The 20,423-nt window shown below is 38.4% G+C and overlaps 1 protein-coding gene across 2 annotated transcripts; it reads left to right on the plus strand.

Moving 5' to 3' along the window:
• The first annotated feature begins 809 nt into the window (after window positions 1-809).
• Window positions 810-16,536, plus strand: PRL (prolactin). Of its 2 annotated transcripts, XM_017544082.1 has the most exons (6): window positions 810-903; window positions 6,533-6,657; window positions 9,343-9,518; window positions 11,260-11,367; window positions 13,557-13,736; window positions 16,189-16,536. In XM_017544082.1, exons 2-6 carry the CDS (start codon window positions 6,630-6,632, stop codon window positions 16,378-16,380), a joined length of 684 nt encoding a protein of 227 aa, XP_017399571.1. In that variant the 5' UTR covers window positions 810-903; window positions 6,533-6,629; the 3' UTR covers window positions 16,381-16,536. The 2 variants fall into 2 exon arrangements, with proteins under 2 accessions (XP_017399571.1, XP_037600037.1); XM_037744109.1 differs by lacking the exon at window positions 810-903 and having other exon boundaries at window positions 6,113-6,657; window positions 16,189-16,531.
• The last annotated feature ends 3,887 nt before the right edge of the window (window positions 16,537-20,423 follow it).

The following is a 20,423-nucleotide window of genomic DNA, read 5'->3' on the forward strand; positions in this document are numbered from 1 at the left end:
CATTGAATAAGACAGCCAAAGGGGACAGTATAAGGTTGAATGCCAGAAAAAAATTGACATAGATAAGAACTCAAGGAATTATTTAGATTCAGCCGCTGAACAATCATGGTAACCACTGCAAGAAAACAAAACAAACTAAATTCTTTATATATTATTTTTGCCATGTGTTCTATTTTAGATGTTCTAGGTGCTTGAAATACAAACACCCATATCCTACTCTGTGTCTTGGTTAATTTCCCCTCACATTTACTTAATACATGCTTTATGTTTTTGATCCTATTATTGAATATGAAAAGATTACAGACAGCCTCATATCAATACAATAGCACAAAAGTACTGCACTTTGCTTTAACATTTTTGCCTAGTAATAATTTATACTCCAGCAAGTTAATTTGCTTGGTGTGATTTTTTTTGTACTAGCTTTTTTAGACACTCCATTTTAGATCTAGGCTTTTCGACAGCAGCACCACTAACATTTGGATGGCATAATATTTTGTTCTGAGGGCTGCTCTGTGTGTTGCATGATGTTTAGCCACTTACCTGGTCTCTGCTCACCAGATGCCAGCAGCACCCCCACTTCCAGTTATGACAATCATAAACATGTTCACACAGTGGCAAATGTCTCCTGGGAGGCAAAATCACCTCCTAACTGCTTGCCCTTTGAAAACCACTCCTTTAGATTGATGGGGTTCAGAACACACTACCCCAAAATATGGCATCTTGGCATTTCAGGAAACAGCAGAACCAAGAGGTCCACTCTGTGAGCTTCTCCCATCCTTCTCCCCCGAAGCAGGCCATAAAAGAATCCTCTGCCCTTTCTATAAAGTAGGTCATAAGGACCTTCATTCCAGAAGTAGCCTCAAAGACAGAGACAGCAATAAGAAATAGAACACACAAGCTTTGGTAAGTTCCCTATAGTTGGTTGTTTTAGATCATACTTCTTTTTGTACAATTGTATTTCTACATGACTGTCTTCTTTTCATCAACCTTAAGCATAAAAATACACATTTCTCCATTTCTTTGATTCTTCATTTCTGAAGGCTCTTTTCATGTAAATTTATATTGAATAAATCTATGTGTTTTTCTTTTGTTATTCTGTCTTTTGTTATAGGACTGTCAAGCATAAACCTATCTATGGGCAAGAAAAGGAATCTCTTCTCCCCTGTGAGATATGTCACTTGTATATAAGCATTTAATTGGAATTTGCCATTTTTAGAAACTGAGTCATTTTTTTCTTTCAATAAGTAGATTTATCTCAACATACTTCATTTTATTCTGGCCCCTAATTACATTTTTTTTTTGCCTATATATCTTTTTTTTCGTATTTTCTGTTAAATGGAATGTCTTGTGTTAACTGGACTGTGTGTGTGTGTGTATGTGTGTGTGTGTGTGTGTGTGTGTGTATTTTCTTTTTCTGACAAGTTAGTAGATTTTCAACATGTTTTTCATTTTTCTAAGGGTTATAATCAGAACTTTGTATCATCTGTTGAAATTTTCACAGATAAAATATCAGCTTGACTATATCTATTGATTCTCAGATACAAACCATTTTTAAAAATGAACATGTTCATACTTCCACTTTTGATAACAAATGTATTTTTTAGTTTCTTTTTAATCTTATTTTCCATTTATTTTATTAGAATTAGTGAGAGCTATGATTCTGTGATCTGCCTTTCCCGGAAGACTTCTTCATCACCTTGAACTTTTATATTCACATACAGCATTTAAAAGCCTAGTACTATACATATTTTAATTACTGTTGGACAATAGATCATTGCATCAAATAATTAATTCTTATTTATATGTCCTTTCTTCTAGGCCAACCCCAATGATAAAGAGCTTTCCTAAAGAGTTGTCACTTTGGTTATGCTGGTAAGACATGACTGCATAAATAAGAAAAAAACTAAGCAGATAGTTCACAGCTAAGATACTTTAGAGAAATTCTAACAGCAAAATGTATTGAAGGATAAAGGGCATGTAGGCTGAGTTTGAAAAATGGTATTTTCTCTGAAGCGCCTGCTCTACTTTTCAGTCTGGATCTTTTCAATATATGCAGAAAAAATTGGTAGTGGAGGAAGGTAGGGTGATAGTGTGTTAGCACATGTATGGCCCTAGAGTTGTTACAGTATCAAAATACTGCTCAGTACAGACTTTCTTCCCTGACTTCCTAAGTGCCCTGATTCCTCCAGACTCCCCCAGCCCCTCACATAGGTCAACCCCTACAGTCTCACCGCTATGAAACAATGAAAAAAATTAATGCCTATGAGTTCAGGGGGCCTCAGGCACCCTGACATATTACTATAGCTTTCTATTGTATTTGATGGTGCCTGTGCTAATTAGAATTTTAAATTATAAAATTTAAAATTATCCCTGGAACTGAGCATGGCTGAGAGTCTTGTTTCCTATTAGATAATAACAATAATAGATGATTAATAGATAAGTGATAGATAGATAGATAGACCAACTGATCTTTGGCTAGAAGTAAGCATGCTTCAACTCTACTTTCCATCAGATAAAGAATGTGTGTGCCTGTGCACATACACGTCATATTGAAGTGTGAGGAACCTTTCACAAATAAAGTTATCATCCACCTTACTTCCAACCAGCATACAGTTAAATATTTAATTCTTTTGCCTAAAAACACATAACTCTCAAAGAGTGGGATTTACATTTGTGAAGTCTCTGGACACATCATCCTTAACAACTGTCATTGTTATATGTCAGGCATTAAAATTGGTCCAAAGGCAAACATGATTCAGAACAATCATGTGACATATAATTGATAGAGACCTCAAAGAACTAGAGAAAACATGAATCGTATGGCAGGAATTAAAAGAAAAAAATAAGAATTACAGGGAAAATTTCCCAATGCTTTCACTATGGTTTTCTTATTTAAGCAGCAAATGCCCTCAAGGCACTGACAACAGATTAAGAACTTACATTCTGGGGTCACTAAGAAAAACTGATGATCTCCAAGCCCTAGCAAAAACAAGCACTGAACACGAACACTTCCAAAACAACCAAAAGCATGTCTTACCATTGTTAAAGAAAAAACTTTAGATAAATTAATTTTAGCAGAGTTTAAACAAGCAAAGAGACAATTCATGAATCAGGCGGCACCCTAAACCAGTAATGGTTTAGAGAGCTCCACCCACCAAAATGGGCAGGCAATATTTACAGACAGAAAAAATGATAAACAAAAATAGTGTCATTGGTTACAGCCCCTCCTTTGCCTTATTTGGACATGTCTGAGGAGTTGGTAGCCTGTCATCAGCTGAAAGCCCAGCTGCCGAGATTGGCCAAGACTCAGCTACTTGTTACAAGAATATACTCTTAATTTACATTGCAGTTTGTTTACATACTAAGTTAGATTGCAGTTTACTGAAAATGGGGCAGCATTAGGTCAAATTCCATTAGTATGAATTTAATCTAAATAGTAGGGTGTAATTAAGTCATTGCATTTAGTTTATTCTAAAAATAGCACCATTCAAAAAAAAACATTATTGACCCTTTCTCCAGTGTGTCCTTTCCATTTTCTAATATTTTATATAGAAAACAACATACATTCTATTTCATTTAGTCCAAGTATTAGAAGATGACTATTGAGAATTTTTCAGTTCACAGATAATACACGTTTAATCATTTCATATTTCACTTTAAGATGATTCACTACTAATATACATTGAAATATCTTTGTAATACATTTATTCTGAGGATTTTATTAACTCATTATTTCTTTCACTCTTTAAAATCCCCTAGCATATCTTGCAGTAAACACCTCTTAAGTTATGTGAAGGATTTTACATATACTTTGCTTCATACATAACAGAAGAAAAAATAAAATTATTCCAAACTTAAAAACAGATAAACAAAAGAAAATACAAACTTTCTTCCAAACTGAGAATAAAAACCAACCTGATATTACTTAATGTTAAAAATCAGAGTTCTTTAGAAAAGATGACAAACTGTTTTATTCGTTTCAGGTACTAGACATAGCTTGAGAACTTTAGTATAATTTAAGCTTTTTAATCAGCTACTTGACTGAAATCAATCATCACACCTCAGTTTAATCACAAGCCCTCAGACCAAAAATGGCAAACAAATGAAGTTTTGTAAATAGCTTTAAAACATACGACCCTACATTTACTGAACTTCTTTATTGTTCTAAATTAAGAGCACAGTTTGATAAAGAGAAAGGCTGGCAAAAAAAGCGCACACAAAAATTAAGGTTAAAAGGGGGTAACATGCATAGCAGCTAGAAGAATAAGACAACTCTGATTTTTGCATAAAATATGTCTTTTGCATTATTTGGATACTACGATATTCCATTCACAGGAAATATGGTGCTGTGGAGCAGCAAGGAAGCACACGATAAATTTTACAGCTGTACATGTACCTCTTTGCATTCAAATAAATCGACTGGCCGCCACTGAATAAACACAGCTTAGGTTTTGCTCTTATCCTGGCTATCTGCAAATATTACACAACACCTTTAAATTTTAAGATTAAGTTGTCATTGTCAGTTCTTATAACAGATTTTCTTACTCTTAAGTTTCTGGGAGCGGAAGAGAACATAGGATAATGTTAATTTCTCTGCCACACAGCTCTGCTTTCTCAATAATTCAGACTTTCACCATACAGGGAAAAAATGAATACCTAATGTAAGTGTATGGAATCCTGACTTAGCTTTCAGATTGATAGAGTCTATGAATCATCACATTTGATGTTTATGATTCAAAATGTAGGACTGCCTTAAACTAAGGCAATTAGGAAGATAGTTTTTCAGTGATGTTCGTCTTTGTTAAGATATCTAGGTCCCCATAAGAGCACTTAGTCAGATAATTGCTAAAGCACATACGTGGCTCTGGGAACTATGGAAAAAGTAAATGCCATAGGAAGATTATTTTTTTAATTACCTCATTCATCAGTCTACTGTAAGGGACAGCAAATTTGAAACTAAAGGTCACAGGCTGTTTTAGATGCATGAACTTAAAAATTAGAGAAAGTCGTCAATAAAACTTAGTTCTTATTCATTATAATCATTTCATTTATGAAATTTCTAAAAGGTGAATGGAATTTTTAATCCCATGAAAGATGAAGTTTTGTCACCTTAGCCTCAGAGTGGCTCAGGCTCAGAGAGTCATAAGTTAATAACGGTTTACACACTCCTATCTCTGAAAAGAGTGGAAATTATTGTCTAGAATTTCAGTTTATCGTATACCAGGAGGATGGGCTTAAGAGTGTGTGTGTGTGTGTGTGTGTGTGTGTGTGTGTGTGTCCACGTGTGTGTATTTGCCCTGGAAAACTACTGTATCACTTCCCCCAAATAAACTCTTAATCGGGGGTTATAGCTTGTTTGTCTTAGAAGTGGGTCCACAGGATGTTTACAAGAGGATTCATTTCCTAGCCTTCCTCACATGACTCCTGATTTTCCATGAATTAATAACTGTTCCTTCATCTAACTCAACTGTAGAATTATTAGGTTGGTGCAAAAGTCATTGAGGTTTTTGCCATTTAAAAATATGCTCAAAACCACAATTACTTTTGCACTGATCTACTTCTTTCATATTCCTTACCTTTAGTCTCTCCAAGCTTCTGTTTCTTTATCTGTAAATTGGAGAGAATAATACCACTTAACACATATGTTAAAATCAAAAGAAATAAACAGATAAAGATGTACATTCTAAAACAAAGTATCATATAGATTTTTTTTTTTTTTTTTGANTTTTTTTGAGATGGAGTCTTGCACTGTAACCCGGGCTGGAGTGCAATGGCATGATCTCAGCTCACTGCAACCTCCGCCTCCTGGATTCAATTGATTCTCCTGCCTCAGTCTCCCAAGTAGCTAGGATTACAGGCACCAGCCACCATGACTGGCTACGTTTTGTATTTTTAGTAGAGACAGGGTTTCACTATGTTCCCCAGGCTGGTCCTGAACTCGTGATCCGCCTGCCTCGGCCTCCCAAAGTGCTGGGATTACAGGTGTGAGCCATCATGCCCTGCCAAGATATGCTATTTTTAAAAAGACAAAACAGAATGTGTAAAAGCAAGAAATAAAATGAGGGGAATATAATGACAGTGTAACAAGGAACCAAAAAATCCTGATTTCTCAATCCTTATTCTATATCTCTTGGTATTTAGAGTGAAAATATTAAAATTTCTACGTAGCAATCTTGAGAAAGAAAATTGATAACTGACAATACATGAGACTGTTACCTAAGTGAAATATAATCCTATATGTTCAAGAAACTATAGAGAAATAAAATAAATTTTAAAGTAAATGACTTCTGTAGTTTCATAGATCCTTCAAACCAAACTAGTCTCAGATCTCACCTACGTCATTTCTCTCATTTCCTTTTGGCCTAATTAATCAAAATCCTTCCTAGAATGTTCATTTCTGGCCAATATGTCTTCCTGAATATGAATCAGAAATAAAATAACATTTGATGTTTGAAATTATGGGTTAATGTCAATGACGGAAATAGATGAGCAGGAAAAGGGAGCGAATGCCTGATTCATTATATTCATGAAGATGTCAAAGGTTTATATAGCCATTATCTGGGAAAGAGAAAACCATAAGACTTCCAGATCTTCTCCGGTGAAGTGTGATTCTCCCAACGATCACCAACATGAACATCAAAAGATCTCCATGGAAAGGTCTGTGTGACAACTCACTGGGTTGTTGGTTTTATCAACACTCCCGTGGGGGGATTAATGTGAAATTTTAACTAATAACAAGAGGTTGCAGGTTTACAAGGTTTACGAACACAATCTAACGATTGGTCTAGGAAGCAATCACCATAGAATGGAACAATGGTTCTCAAACAGGGGAATCTTCTCTTCTCCCCGAGGCATTTGGCAATGTCAGGAGATGTTTTGGGTTGTCTTCATCGAGGTGGGGAAGTAAGAGAAAAGTCCTATTGGTATCTAATGGATAGAGGTCAGGGATGCTACTAAGCATCCTTCAAGGCATAGGACAGCCCCCAGAACCAGGATTTATTCAACTCAAAATGCCAATAATATCAGGATTGAGAAACTCTGAACTAGAATAAGACTCAAAGAGTCAACAGATCCAATTTGTCACAACTCTCAAAGGCAGAAAGTAACTTTTTCTGGTTAACAGGCCTCTTATGTGGATTAGCCAACTCGAATCAACCTGATGAGACTTTAAATTGTGAAGCCATAAAATAGACAATAATAACACAATTTTCTATTCTTTGTCAATTTGGTTCAAGCCAAATGACATTTCAAAAGGAAAAACAGGCTGCCTAGTAATAGCTAATCACCTTTACTTTCTTAGTTGACATTTGCAAGGAAAATAAATTAGTAACAGCCATAAAATTTGTTTCTAATGAAACAAGGAACAAAAACATTTGTCTATTTTATCTCTTCTTGGGCTTTAAAAATCCCTTCCATACTAAATGTGCACATAAATGTACTCAGAGTTACAGAACATCTATTCAGTTGTGAATTTCTTAGAGATATTGTTCCAATTTCTCTATCTACAAAGCACATTTTATTCGCACATGTAGATAAAATATACATTTGGTTTCATCATATGATTATAGCGTGCATAAAATAAACTTTTTGGAAGTATTATGTTTTTGAAAAATTAAGTCTATAATAGGAATAATCTCAAACAAAACTTTTATTTTACAATTAAAAGGTTTAGTCACTTCCTACACTAAACCATTTTTTTAGGTATTTTTAAGTGTTTAGGTTTAGGTACTTTTTCACAAACTAATCTTTAGCATTCACCTAGTTTTATCTTGGACATTTCCAATTGCATTTATTAAAGGTTTTGAGGAAGTTAAGTTTTGTGATAAACACAGTTTTATATTGGGTATTCTTTTGGCATAGTGCCACTGAAGTTAACAAGTGATTTTAATTTGGTAGCTGTATATTGTTTCTTTCCTTTTGAAGGTACAAATTATTGATGGCCAGGCTCAGTGGCTCATGCCTGTAATCTTAGCACTTTGGGGGGACAAGGTGGGTGGATCATGAGGTCAGGAGTTCGAGACCAGCCTGACCAACATGGTGAAACCCCGTCCCTACTAAAAATGTTAAAAAAATTAGCCGGGTGTGGTGGCATGCACCTGTAATCCCAGCTACTCACGAGGCTGAGGCAGGAAAATCTCTTGAATCTGGGAGGTGGAGATTGCAGTGAGCCGAGATTGCACCACTGCACGCCACCTGGGTAACAGGGCAAAACTCCGTCTAAAAAAAAAAAAGTATAAATTGTTGATATGTTACAGGGCTGTAACTGTCCATTTGCTGAGATAGCAAATTGATGACAAAGCCATCTCTGATCATTGTCAAAGCTTTGAAAACCTTCAGCAGTGGTCAGAGTGTTTTGTAATTAGGGTAGGAAAAGTGGATAAAATCAAGTTTTCTGGTGCCTCGGTTGTGATGCAGTCAATCCAAGGCAAAGAACTTGTTCTTTGTAAGTGATGGCAACAACCTATGCAAACACTGAGCCGTCACGGCTACTGGTGTGGTGCCCATTACACAGATGCAGACTGAGAGTCCACAGGCATGTGCGATGTGACAAGAGGACCTGCACAGACCACAGTATGGCATCTTGCCTCTCTCACTCACTCACAACAGGACTTGAGGAAAATCACTTAACCTCCTTTAGCTGTCTGTTTCATCAATAGAATTTGATGATAATTATAATGGTCAGTGTATCTCACAAGGTTATTATGAAGCACAAATACACACAAAAAATTTAATGCTTTTGGCAGAGTGTCAAACAAATGTATGGGATTATGATGGTGGGTTAGCAGATCTAAACTACAGCATTATTTTTATGTTAGAATTGTCTTCATACCCGGTATTAGCCATCAAACAATCGTGTTTATTCTTATCAGGCAGGAAGATAAATCAAAGTGATCCACTGAGCTATTTTTGTTATATCAGTGTCTAAAATGTAAATATCAGACACACCTAGTTAAAAAAAAATACAAAGCCTTGGACAGCCTGACTGCTGAAAATCTGCAGAAACTCTCAAGACATTAAACTATCTTAAGACAATGATCCAAACACCCTAGCTCAGAATTAATTCAAGCTCCTAATGTTTGCAAAGTGCAAAAGCACTTCTAGAAGACATACAAAAGTGCAGGAAGTCACCCACTTCTCAGACTATATATTTGTACAAACATCATTACATATCTACATTTACACAGTGGAAGACGTTGATTCTTCCCCCATCCCAGCAATTGCAATACCAAATCAGGCAGCTGAGGACAGTGGGGAGCGATAAGCCTGCCCCCAGCAGGATTCCTGTTGAAAACCTCCATGGAATAGATCATCTCAGAGTGGCTTTTGCTCTAATGTAAACAGGGTCCCTCCTGCTGCTGCTGGTATCAAACCTGCTTCTGTGCCAGAGCGTGACCCCCTTGCCCATCTGTCCTGGTGGGGCTGTCAGATGCCAGGTGACCCTTCGAGACCTCTTTGACCGTGCCGTCGTCCTGTCCCACTACATCCATAACCTTTCCTCAGAAATGTTCAGCGAATTCGTAAGTACCATGCTTCGGGCTTCCTCCCTGAAGAAGCCTTTAAGTGAACCACGGGACTATCCTACACTTTCGCCTAGAAAACCTCCTGAGCCCAGTTTCAAAGGATACACTTTAACTTGTGAAAGAAGACATCAGCTCCTAACATGTGGAAAAAGAGGAAAGGCACAGTGCCACAAAACCTCCAAGATTCTCAAAGAATATAATGATTTTTAAATTTTTTCTTTAACTCGCTTTATTTTTTAAAACTAAAACAAAAACTAAACACCTGACCTAAAGCATGCTCAGGTGGGGCTGAGGAGAAGGAAGAGTGTTGATTTCTTGTTATTTGAACGTGGGGGTCAGACTCCGCAGGCATTCCTCACCGAGCAAGGAATACATATCCTGTAATGAGGAACTGTGCTGCAGCGAACTGGGTGGATTGAATAGAATTAAACTGAGCCGAATCTGTATTTGGGAAAATAAACAAATAATAACTTTTCAAAAACCCCAAAATGCTAGAAATCATTTGTCTGAGATTTTCAGTATATGGGTTTGTAATTACAATAAAGGGCTAATTTAAAATTGGAAACCAGGACTTTTTTCCTTCTTTCCCTCCCTTTCTTTTCTTCCTTCCTTCCTCCCTCACTCCCTTCCTTCCTACCTTTGCTCCTTCCTTCCTTCCCTCCTTACCTTCCCTCCCTCCCTCTCTTCCTTCCTTCCTTTCCTTCTTCCTTCCTACCTTCCTTTCTTCCCTCCCTCCTTTCCTTCTTTTCTTCCTTCATTTCTTCCTTCTCTCCCTTCCCTCCCTCCCTCCTTCCTTCCTTCCTTCCTTCCTTCCTTCCTTCCTTCCTTCCTCTCTTTTCTTTTTCAGTAATATGTACTCTATTTCCAATTAACCTGTTTTGGAAATCACAGGTTAACTCTTCTAGGTCAATCAAGAAGCAAACAATCAATTGGTGCTTTAATAAATCAAGGGCCTCCATAGAGACTAAATTTGCATTCATTTTTTCCCTCTGATTTCTCTTTCATCCTCCATTTTTGACTGGCCATCTTTTGCCTTCCAAACCTTCCCAGTAATTCTTTTACACTTTTATAAGTTTTACTAAGGACTGCTCTTTCCTGTCAATGTGTTAGCTCCTTTTTTATCCTGTTCTTATCCTCAGTCCATTGTTTATAGTTCCTAAAATTGTGTGCTCTGTGTTTCTGACTTATTTTGTCATGATCAAAAAAAAAGTTGTATTCCATGTCTTGGATGAACTTGGTAAGGTACACGTGTGGGCTCAGAAACTTTTTAGAGAACAGTTAGATTTTCTAATGCCTATTAACAGAAGTCTATCAGTTTGGACCTACAGTAAATAAGAGATTAAATGAATAAAGGTAAATATATTTGTACTGTGGCATTTGGCTCAAACACTGAAGAAAGATGATTCTCAATACAACATTTAATGTTTCATATTTTTGCTATTTTTAGCATCTGCTTTCCAAACAGTGACTTGTGTGACTGTGTGAATGGTGAAAATAAACAAGGGAATTGCGAAGAAGGGAAGAGATTGAGATTTAGAAAAATTAAATGAAAAACTTATAGAGATAATGGGTGGGAAGTAGGCAAAAGGGTTACTTTCTTAACTCTTTAGTTTTCATTTTTATGTAGTTCTAATTTTTAAAAATTACACATCTGTCAAATGTATTAGTATTCTGGTAGTAGATTCATTTATTCAATGCCCAAACAACCCCAACTAATTGAATGTTTCACTATTTCTAGGATAAACGGTACACCCAAGGCCGGGGGTTCATTAGCAAGGCCATCAACAGCTGTCACACTTCTTCCCTCGCTACCCCCGAAGACAAGGAGCAAGCCCAACAGATCAGTGTGAGTCCTGCATCCAGGTTTTGCATCAAAACAACCAAGGCAGTGCACGTGCATTATCTCGGTGATAGGTTACCAAAGGTGCTGTAATAGCTAGTGGTAATTGTACATGCAGGGAAAAATATAGGAATAATAAGCAATCAAAAAATTAGATGATTGATGGAATATGAGTCAAATCAAATGCTAAGTAAAGATAGTAGCAGCAACCTAAATAGTAGATCCATAAATTGTCCTTTCAGACAACATCATTTTAACCAATGCCTCATTGCTAAGATTGTATATATTCTATATGAAAGTTTGAACTGAATTGGACTTCTATGGACAAATACACATTTATGCATATGTAAGAAAAACAAATGCACTTTATTTATTACATGTTGCTAGTGACTCCTGCATCAACAGCATGTTACATTACCAACCCTGCACTATCTGAACCATCTCTTCTGGACTTTCAAGACTCTACTCTGGTTCTATTTCTGCTTCTCTGACGCCTACTTTGTTCTTCACTGACTCTCGGCCCTCTCTTACTTCTTAGTTAAAAGTCACCACTCCCCTCACAATAAACAGATACTGTAAAACATTACACTTTGCTTTTCACAGCTACAACAGTCGCCCCTGTTCTGATGACTACGAAGTCTGTGTATCAAGCCCCAATCATGTATCTCAGCTTCAATCCTCTATTGTTCTAATCTCTCCCTTTTGGTTGTCCACCATAATCAGTCTTAACATGATTTAAAACAAACATCTTTATATATATGCCCCCTGCAAATACAATGTATTCTCCATTTACAATTTTAGGAATGACACCAACATTTCTGTGTGCTCTGTTCACTAATAATAATTACAATAATAACAGAAGGAGGAGAAAGAGAAAGGGGAGAAGGAGGAGGAAGAGGAAATGTTTACTGAGATCCACAGGTTGAGTTATCACTAATCTGAAATCCCAAATACTCCATAATCCTAAGTTTTCTGAGCACCTACATCATGCTAAAAAAAAAAAAATACTCATTGGAGTATTTCAGATTTCAGATTTTTAATTAGGAATGTTCAACTTGTGCTACATTGCCAGATGCTTCACGTGCATTACTATATTTAATCCTCATAAAAATCCTCTAACACAAGGTATTGTTATTACGCTCACTGAGATAAGGAATCTGAGGCTCAGAGAGGTTGTGGAATTTGTACCAGTCACATGGTAAGTAAGTGGTGAGCCTGGGCTTCCTTCAGTTCAAAGCCCTTACGCTTAATCATTGTGTTGCAATGCTCCCAGAAGAACTACACTGACACTCACTTTATGGCCTATACCTCTTTATGGCTCCTTTCTTTCATATCCTAGTACATCTTTCCATTGCAATGTCCATTGATTTCTTCTTTAGTCTTCATTTTGTTGCCACTAGACTAGTTCAGAGACATCTACAAAGCAAGCATTTTTATCAGAGATGATCAGCCTCTTGGAGTCTCCTACAGGATCCTGGTAGTAACAAAAAAAACTAGGCAGCCAGAACTCCATTGTGAATTCCATGGTTATTCAAGATAGCCTTGGCTCCATTTTATTCACCTGCGTAAGCCAAGAGAACAGACTGCTCTGCTAGCAGCATGGGGCAAGGGGTTGTCTAGATCGAGGAAACCATGTTAATGAATCCCATGTCATCTACAATGTCTCTTTTTTCTAGGATCCCAAAATAAAACTACAAATCAAACATGAATAGTTCAAGGAACAATTTGAATCATTAGTATGAATGAATGCTTGTATGTGAATGATTTGGGCCCCTTGACGTGGACCCAGTGGAATCTCTTTCTCATGAGTCAGATACTCTGGGCACTTACAGAGTTCCAGCAAAATTTTAGTTTCTCCCCAGGGACAAGCAAATCAAACAACTACAAAAGATCTTACTAAGTGGACAGATGGTACAATTTCAGAGGAAAAACAAAATTCTTAATTTTTATCAATTAGAACTCTCGTCAGAAAAAGTAGTCACTGAAATAAGCCAGATTCTTTTTTATTTTAGCAAAGTGTAGGCCAATAGTTTAAATTTTACATTTCTATAACTTCTGTCACCTAAAGAAAAATATAAGTACACATAGAAATAAAAAGAGATATTTTAGTCCAGCCTCTCTAAGCAAAAATCACATGTAACTAACCCCATTGTATTTTACCTACTTTAATGCAATTGTTCTATACGGTTTTGTAGCAAAAAGACTTTGTGAGCCTGATCGTCAGCATACTGCGATCCTGGAATGAGCCTCTGTACCATCTAGTCACGGAAGTACGCAGTATGCAAGAAGCCCCGGAGGCCATCCTATCCAAAGCCATAGAGATTGAGGAGCAAACCAAACGGCTTCTAGAGGGCATGGAGCTGATACTCAGCCAGGTCAGCAGCCCCTTGGTGCCTCTTTGTTTTTCTCATTAATATAAGCAGTGACCTCTGTGATGACAAATATTTCCCTTTGAAAGAAGGAAATTTAGGCATTCCGTATTTTAGACCACTGTTAAATAAAGCAAGAGCCTAGTCATTCTTAGTCACAGATTCTAATGTAAATGAATCTTAGAGTGCTATGTGACAGGTGCCATTTTCCCTACACTATATGCAAAACTTCCAAAGACTTGCACATTCCTGAGGACAGGAAGTTAAGTGTTTTCAAGGGAGAGAAAACTAGAGAATAGTATCTGCAAGATACATGTTTTTCTGCAGAGTACCCCAGGACACACACTGTTGAAAATTTCCCCTCACCAGAGGATGAGAGTGGAAGGGGAGAAAGAAGAAAACCAAAATCAGATTGGTTGAGCCCTCAACCACTCACCCGTGATCTGCTGCACAGACTTGTCAGGGAGGAGCAGATGTCAACATGATGAGACCATGACATCAATGCACACACATTGCATTGATTTTAGGGGGTCCCACAAGCATTAGATTTCAGGGAGTCACAAAAGAAAGGTGTATATCTTTTCTGGAATATCTATATTTTGTAATGTGTAGAAAGTTGACTCATTCTAAATTTTGTTTTTCTTGGAACTCTAAAATCAAAACTCATGTCATTGCATTTAATCTCCCCAAAAAATTTGTTATATTTAGATTCTGTTAGTATTTGCAATAGATATCTCTATTCAGATGGAATGATTTCAACATTAGTGAGATAATACTTAAACAGCTTTTGAGGTTTTCAGGCATAATGTACCATCTAAAGAAAAATATATGATTATAGGAATAATAACAGGAATAATTTTGTATTTCTCTTTTTGCATATTAAGTACAAGTTATCATGTATCATTTTTGTCATTTTCTTGGGAGAAAAATATGTCCAACACAAAGATAAAGCACATTTTAACCTTGGGACGTATGAAATAAATACCTCGATTTTTCAGTTATTTTCTTCATTACTGTAAACCTAATTTCTGAGGTTACTAATTTGTTCTATAGTACTTCATTTTCTGTTCCCTTTTCTTTCTACAGATTTATTCTTGTTTATATCATTATCCCTTACACAGTAAATTTTGTCTTAGAACTCAAGCACCAAAAATAAAAACATAAAGCAAGTCAATAAATACACACACACACACACTTTAAATTCCCATAGGGAATCCCAGATTTAAAAAATATTCTCACTCTGTAGGAAAAGGTTTAGAAGATCGGTGTCTACATTTGTCCCAGGTTTATATGCCTACGAGTTCTCCAAACTAGCTGACATCCCTAAAGTTGCTAAATGGTCACTTGGTCTCTAAGATCTCTGGGCATTCCTGGTTTGCAAAGGCTGACAGAGCGTGAACAAACAGAACACGCTCTCTGTTGTGCTGTTCAGCCTCCTTTTATCACAGCCATGCCCCCAACCCTACCTCGCCACCGAAGGGCTATGGCAAGCAGCCTCCCAACGTTTTTGTTTTTGTTTTTTTTTAAGACAAGGTCTCACTCTGTCACCCATGCTGGAGTGCAGTGGCATGATCTCGGCTCACTACAACCTCTGCCTCTCAGGTTCAAGAGATCCTTGTGCCTGAGCCTCCCAAGTAACTGGAACTACAGGCATGCACCAACAGACCCAGCTAATTTTTGTATTTTCAGTAGAGATGGGGTTTCACCATGTTGGTCAGGCTGGTCTCAAACTCCTGACCTCAAGTGATCCACCTGCCTCAGCCTCCCAAAGTACGTGAGCCAGTGTCAGCCACCGTACCCGGCCTGTACCCCTTTCTTGTAGGTGCTTTTCCCAGCACCTCCCAGCCCAGGGACCTCAAAAGAAAGCAATTGTTTCTCCTAGAAATTTGAGGAAATGAAAATCTCCTGACTGTGTAAGCAGGTTTTCTTAGTCATGGTCATCACTAGATTATCTGTACCCCCAAAGCATCAAGTACAAGTACAATCTTCATCATTTTTAAAGTTTTTTGAACATACACTATTCAGGGACTAGATTGAGTTCAAAGCGGGAGGAAAATAAATGATGTCAGGAAAAATAAAGCACAAAGGACACATCAGGGACAAGACTCAGGAAATGAAATAGTTCCTCAGGTAAGAGAACCAAAGCTAGCTACTCCATTGCCTCTTGGTCAAATCCGTGTTGATATTTACGTAGCAACTTTTTATTCTTCATCTGTCTACTTCTGTAGAACCATACTTTCTGTAATCATGTTGATGTCAGAAAACCTAAACATGTATTCTTCTAGTTTTCAAATGAATAGGTTTCTGATACACTGGCCCAGATAAACAAAAATCATTGCCTTTGGCTAAAACTGTACATTCCTATCTCACTCTCAAATCTTAATTCAACAGTTAGAAAGAACGAGGACATACAAATACTAATAATATGAAGAATAAGTCACTGTTTTTTTGTGGTTAGGTTCATCCTGAAACCAAAGAAAATGAGATCTACTCTGTTTGGTCAGGACTTCCATCCCTGCAGATGGCTGATGAAGAGTCTCGCCTTTTTGCTTATTATAACCTGCTCCACTGCCTACGCAGGGATTCACATAAGATCGACAATTATCTCAAGCTCCTGAAGTGCCGAATCATCCACGACAACAACTGCTGAGCCCATATCCATTTCATCTATTTCTGAGAAGGTCCTTAATGATCCATCCCATTGCGAGCTGCTTTTAGTTTAATCTCTTTTGAACGCATGCTTCGATGTAACAGCTCTCCTCTTAAAAAATAAAAACTGACTCCTGAGAGACATCAGCATCTAAAATGCCAATTTGTCAAAGTTTCTTCTCTTCATGTAATAGAAAATCAAAAGAAAATCTATCATTCCCATTGAGAAGTTCTCATCAGAATGTGTAACAAACAACAGAAGCTAGCCTTGCACGTAAAACAATTAACAGCTTACTTTAAAAAATCACAGATTATTGTGGGTCGAGTTATTAGAATCAAAGAGTTACATTATGAATCATGCTAGTCATTCTATGAAGATTACTGAATTCTCAGGATTCTTGATGAAAACCAGGCACGCTGTCAGTTAACTTTCAGTGTTATGACAGACAATATAAGTACTGTGCAATTGCAATGCCTCCAAATAGCATGAAGTTTACTGAGCAGTCTAAAAATTGTTGGGATATAAACATGATATGGCTTTCTCTTTTTCTAATAGTGGTGTTCAATCATGCTCTCCTGAATTCCCATCTCTTTTGCATCATGTTACACACATTTCATGTTCTAGTAATTCTGGGTCTAACAAGTCCAGGTCAGACAGGTTTCAACTCCATATTTAAATTATTTAATGCTTTACTCCCTCCCTGTGTTGCCTCAAGGGACCCAACAGAGAAAGCAGATGTGGTCAGTTCCTACAGCTTTTCCTCCCCCTCCCCCTTCTGGATCTCCATTCCTCCGGCTGTGTGGGAACAGGATAGAGGATTAGGAGAAATGACCAAGTTCAAATATCACTGACTTAGTACTATCATAGCCTTCCCCTTGTTGACAGGGACCGACCTTGGATTTTCTCTGAGTGATGGGTGTCTTTCTAGTGGAGCCGATTTGTCATTTCCTGGATACCAGCCAGTGGGGATACAACACAGTATAGTTTCTTTCCGGGGAAATGCTCTGGCTTGACTCTCCTATTCACCCCAGAGCTCTTTCATCTGTAGCACTCTCCACAGCCTCTGCTTTTGTTCCCCTCACCCTGCAGGAACTCTGTGGAAGAAAACTGGCAGGAGGTCAGCTATGTCAGCTGCCCCACAGGAAACTCATGCATCGTAACCTCTCCAAGCAATGGAGTAGCAATAGTACCAGGTCATGGCTGACCCCTTCCCGGGGTCTCTACTGATTCTCTTCTCCCATTGACGTACACACAGAGTAGATCAGAGGTTGGATTCATTAGCAGACATTCACCTCAGGAATGAAATACTAGTCTTTCCTTCTTGTAAACCTAGTGAGTAATTATCTCTATTGGCAATTATCTTGGAGAGTCGAGCTCACAAACATTCTCTACTAGGTCACTGAGTTATAACACCCTTTTCAAATACCTAATCTATTTATTGAGTATGGAGAGAGGTGACTGGATGAGGCTCACTAAGCTTGTTCAGTGGTCTCTAAAGAACCTGATGTGAAAACTTGTTTGGAAATGCAGTGAGCACTCACCCTCTGCGCTGTTCTCGCTGGCAACTGCACTCCAGAGCTGTTCCTATTCGGCCATCTTGGATCCTCCACCATCTCTTTCTTTTTTAAGCTATCAAAATAATGGAGGACATATAATAGGATTTGGATATAAATTAGCATCAGTCACATTCAGAACTGTTTGCTGTCATTCCTGTCCATTTCATAACTTCTCCTCCTTTTCATGATGGTCCTCGGCTCCTAGCCACAGGAGTGAGGGCTTAGACCAGGATGTTCTTATCATGTTCTTCCTGGCTCTGGATATAGTGAGTGATTCGCCGAAGGTTTGTGAGCACATAACCCAAGCCAGAGTGTTAGCGGTGGGAGAGATCTGAGTTACTGGCGGAGTATCCCTATGGGGCTGTAGCAACTTCAGTTCTTGCTGCCTTAGAAGAATTCTACTGAAGAGTATAAAGCAGAAAAAGGGACCAAGGCAAGTTCCAGAACAGGGATGGAAGTTTATTTAAAAGGCTTTAGAGTGGCCGGGTGCAATGGCTCACGCCTGTAATCCTAGTACTTTGGGAAGTTGAGGTGGGCAGATCACCTGAGGTCAGGACTTCAAGACCAGCCTGGACAAAATGGTGAAACCCCATCTGTACTAAAAATAAAAAAATTAGCTGGACGTGGTGGTTCATGCCTGTAATCCCAGCTACTTAGGACGCTGTGGCAGAAGAATTGCTTGCATCTGGGAGGTGGAGCTTGAAGACAGCCAAGAACCTGCCACTGCACTCCAGCCTGGGCATCAGACCAAGACTGCGTCTCAAAAAAAAAAAAAAAAAAAAAAAAAAAAAAAAAAAAAAAAAAAAAAAAAAAAAAAAAAAAAAAAAAAAAAAAAAAAAAAAAGGCTTTAGAACAGAAAAGAACCCTTGGATGAGATCCAAGTGGGTGCCTGAAGGTCAAAAGGAGAAAAGAGAAGACAGCCAAAAAAGAAAAAAAAAGGCCTGGCCGGGCGTGGTGACTCACACCTGTAATCCCAGCATTTTGGGAGGCTGGGGCGGGCAGATCATGAGATCAAAAGATCAAGATCATCCTGGCCAACATGGAGAAACCTTGTCTCTAGTAAAAATACATAAATTAGCTGGATGTGGTAGCACATGCCTGTAGTCCCAGCTACTTGGGAGGCTGAGGCAGGAGAATTGCGTGAACTTGGGAGGTGGAGGTTACAGTGAGCCAAGATCGTGCCACTGTGCTCCAGCCTGGGTGACACAGTGAGACTCTGTCTCAAAAAAAAAAAAAAAAAGCCTTTAGCCTCGATTCTAGGAGTTTAAAGGCTCACCTCTTTCCCATGATTGTTCCCTTAGAGTGGGCTTCCTGCATGCACAGTGCTTTATTTATCCCTTGGAACTGAGCAGGTGCAGTGTGTATACAGTTATACACATGTGCGTCTGAGGCTTTTTTCCTTTTTCGGGTGATGTGTGTCCCCCCAAACATCATACTTTGCCATTTTGTATTTTAACATGCATGCCCAAGAAGCTGCTTCTCTCTGGGGCCTGCGTTCAATTAACACTCTCAGTGTTAACAGGTGTGGATCATAAGGAGACTCTCCCTGGCTGCCGAATTACCATTGTTAGAGAAGCAATGCAATAATTCACGAACCATCGCCGAAAATTTACAGTGGGTGCTGTGGAAGAGCCCTCTCCTGCCCTGCTCATGGCTTACTACCTGTAACAAGACCAGTAAGGGCTTTTCCCTGGATTTTTTCAAACTGGATTAGAAGAGATGCCTCTTAGACTCTCGTGCCACAGAATTGCTGTTGTAAGGTAAGTCTGACACATCCAGCCTGTGCTGTCCACGCACAGGGTTAAGAAAGAGCATCATCAATGGGAGAAAATTAAGCTGAAAAGCAAAAGGGCAAAAATTTTGAAAGCAAGGGTTCTAAAGCTGTGGAGTTTGTGAGTCCAGTCATCACCAGCTAGAGGCTGCTGTCATGGGTTGTGTTCTTCAGAAGCAGACACTGAGATAAATTCGGGCATATTGGGTATTTTTAGGGATCAATGCCCATGAATCCTACGTTGGGGTTGGGACCCGGGGAAACTCGCCGGAGAGAAGCCTCTCCTTTATTTTCAACCAAGGGAGGAATTCCAGCTCTTAATAGACACGTATGGGCTACTACTGCAGGCTCCAAAGTTGCAGAACACCCTGGTTTCAAAATTTTGAGGTGCCTTTGTCCAGGTTCTATATTTTCAAATAGAAGAATCTCATTTTTCCCAACCAGGTGCTAACAGCCTGCGTTCGTTTGAGTGTTTTACCTTATCAGGAGTTTGGCCACTCTTAAACCAGGTCCTGGTCCAGCTTTTTCTTCCCTCCTATTGTAGAAAGTGGATTCCCTGTGAGAGACCACAGAAGTCCTCTGGCTTTCATACCTGGTTTCCATTGGCTGTCAATCACCTGCACCTTTTCATTAATTTTTTTCTGGAAGAGTGGTTTTCAAAAGAGGGTCCCAGAGCCAGCAGCACCAGTATCGCATTGAAGTTGTTAACAACGCAA

This window comes from Cebus imitator, unplaced genomic scaffold (assembly GCF_001604975.1).
Source record: "Cebus imitator isolate Cc_AM_T3 unplaced genomic scaffold, Cebus_imitator-1.0 Scaffold165, whole genome shotgun sequence".
Lineage (NCBI taxonomy): Eukaryota > Metazoa > Chordata > Mammalia > Primates > Cebidae > Cebus > Cebus imitator.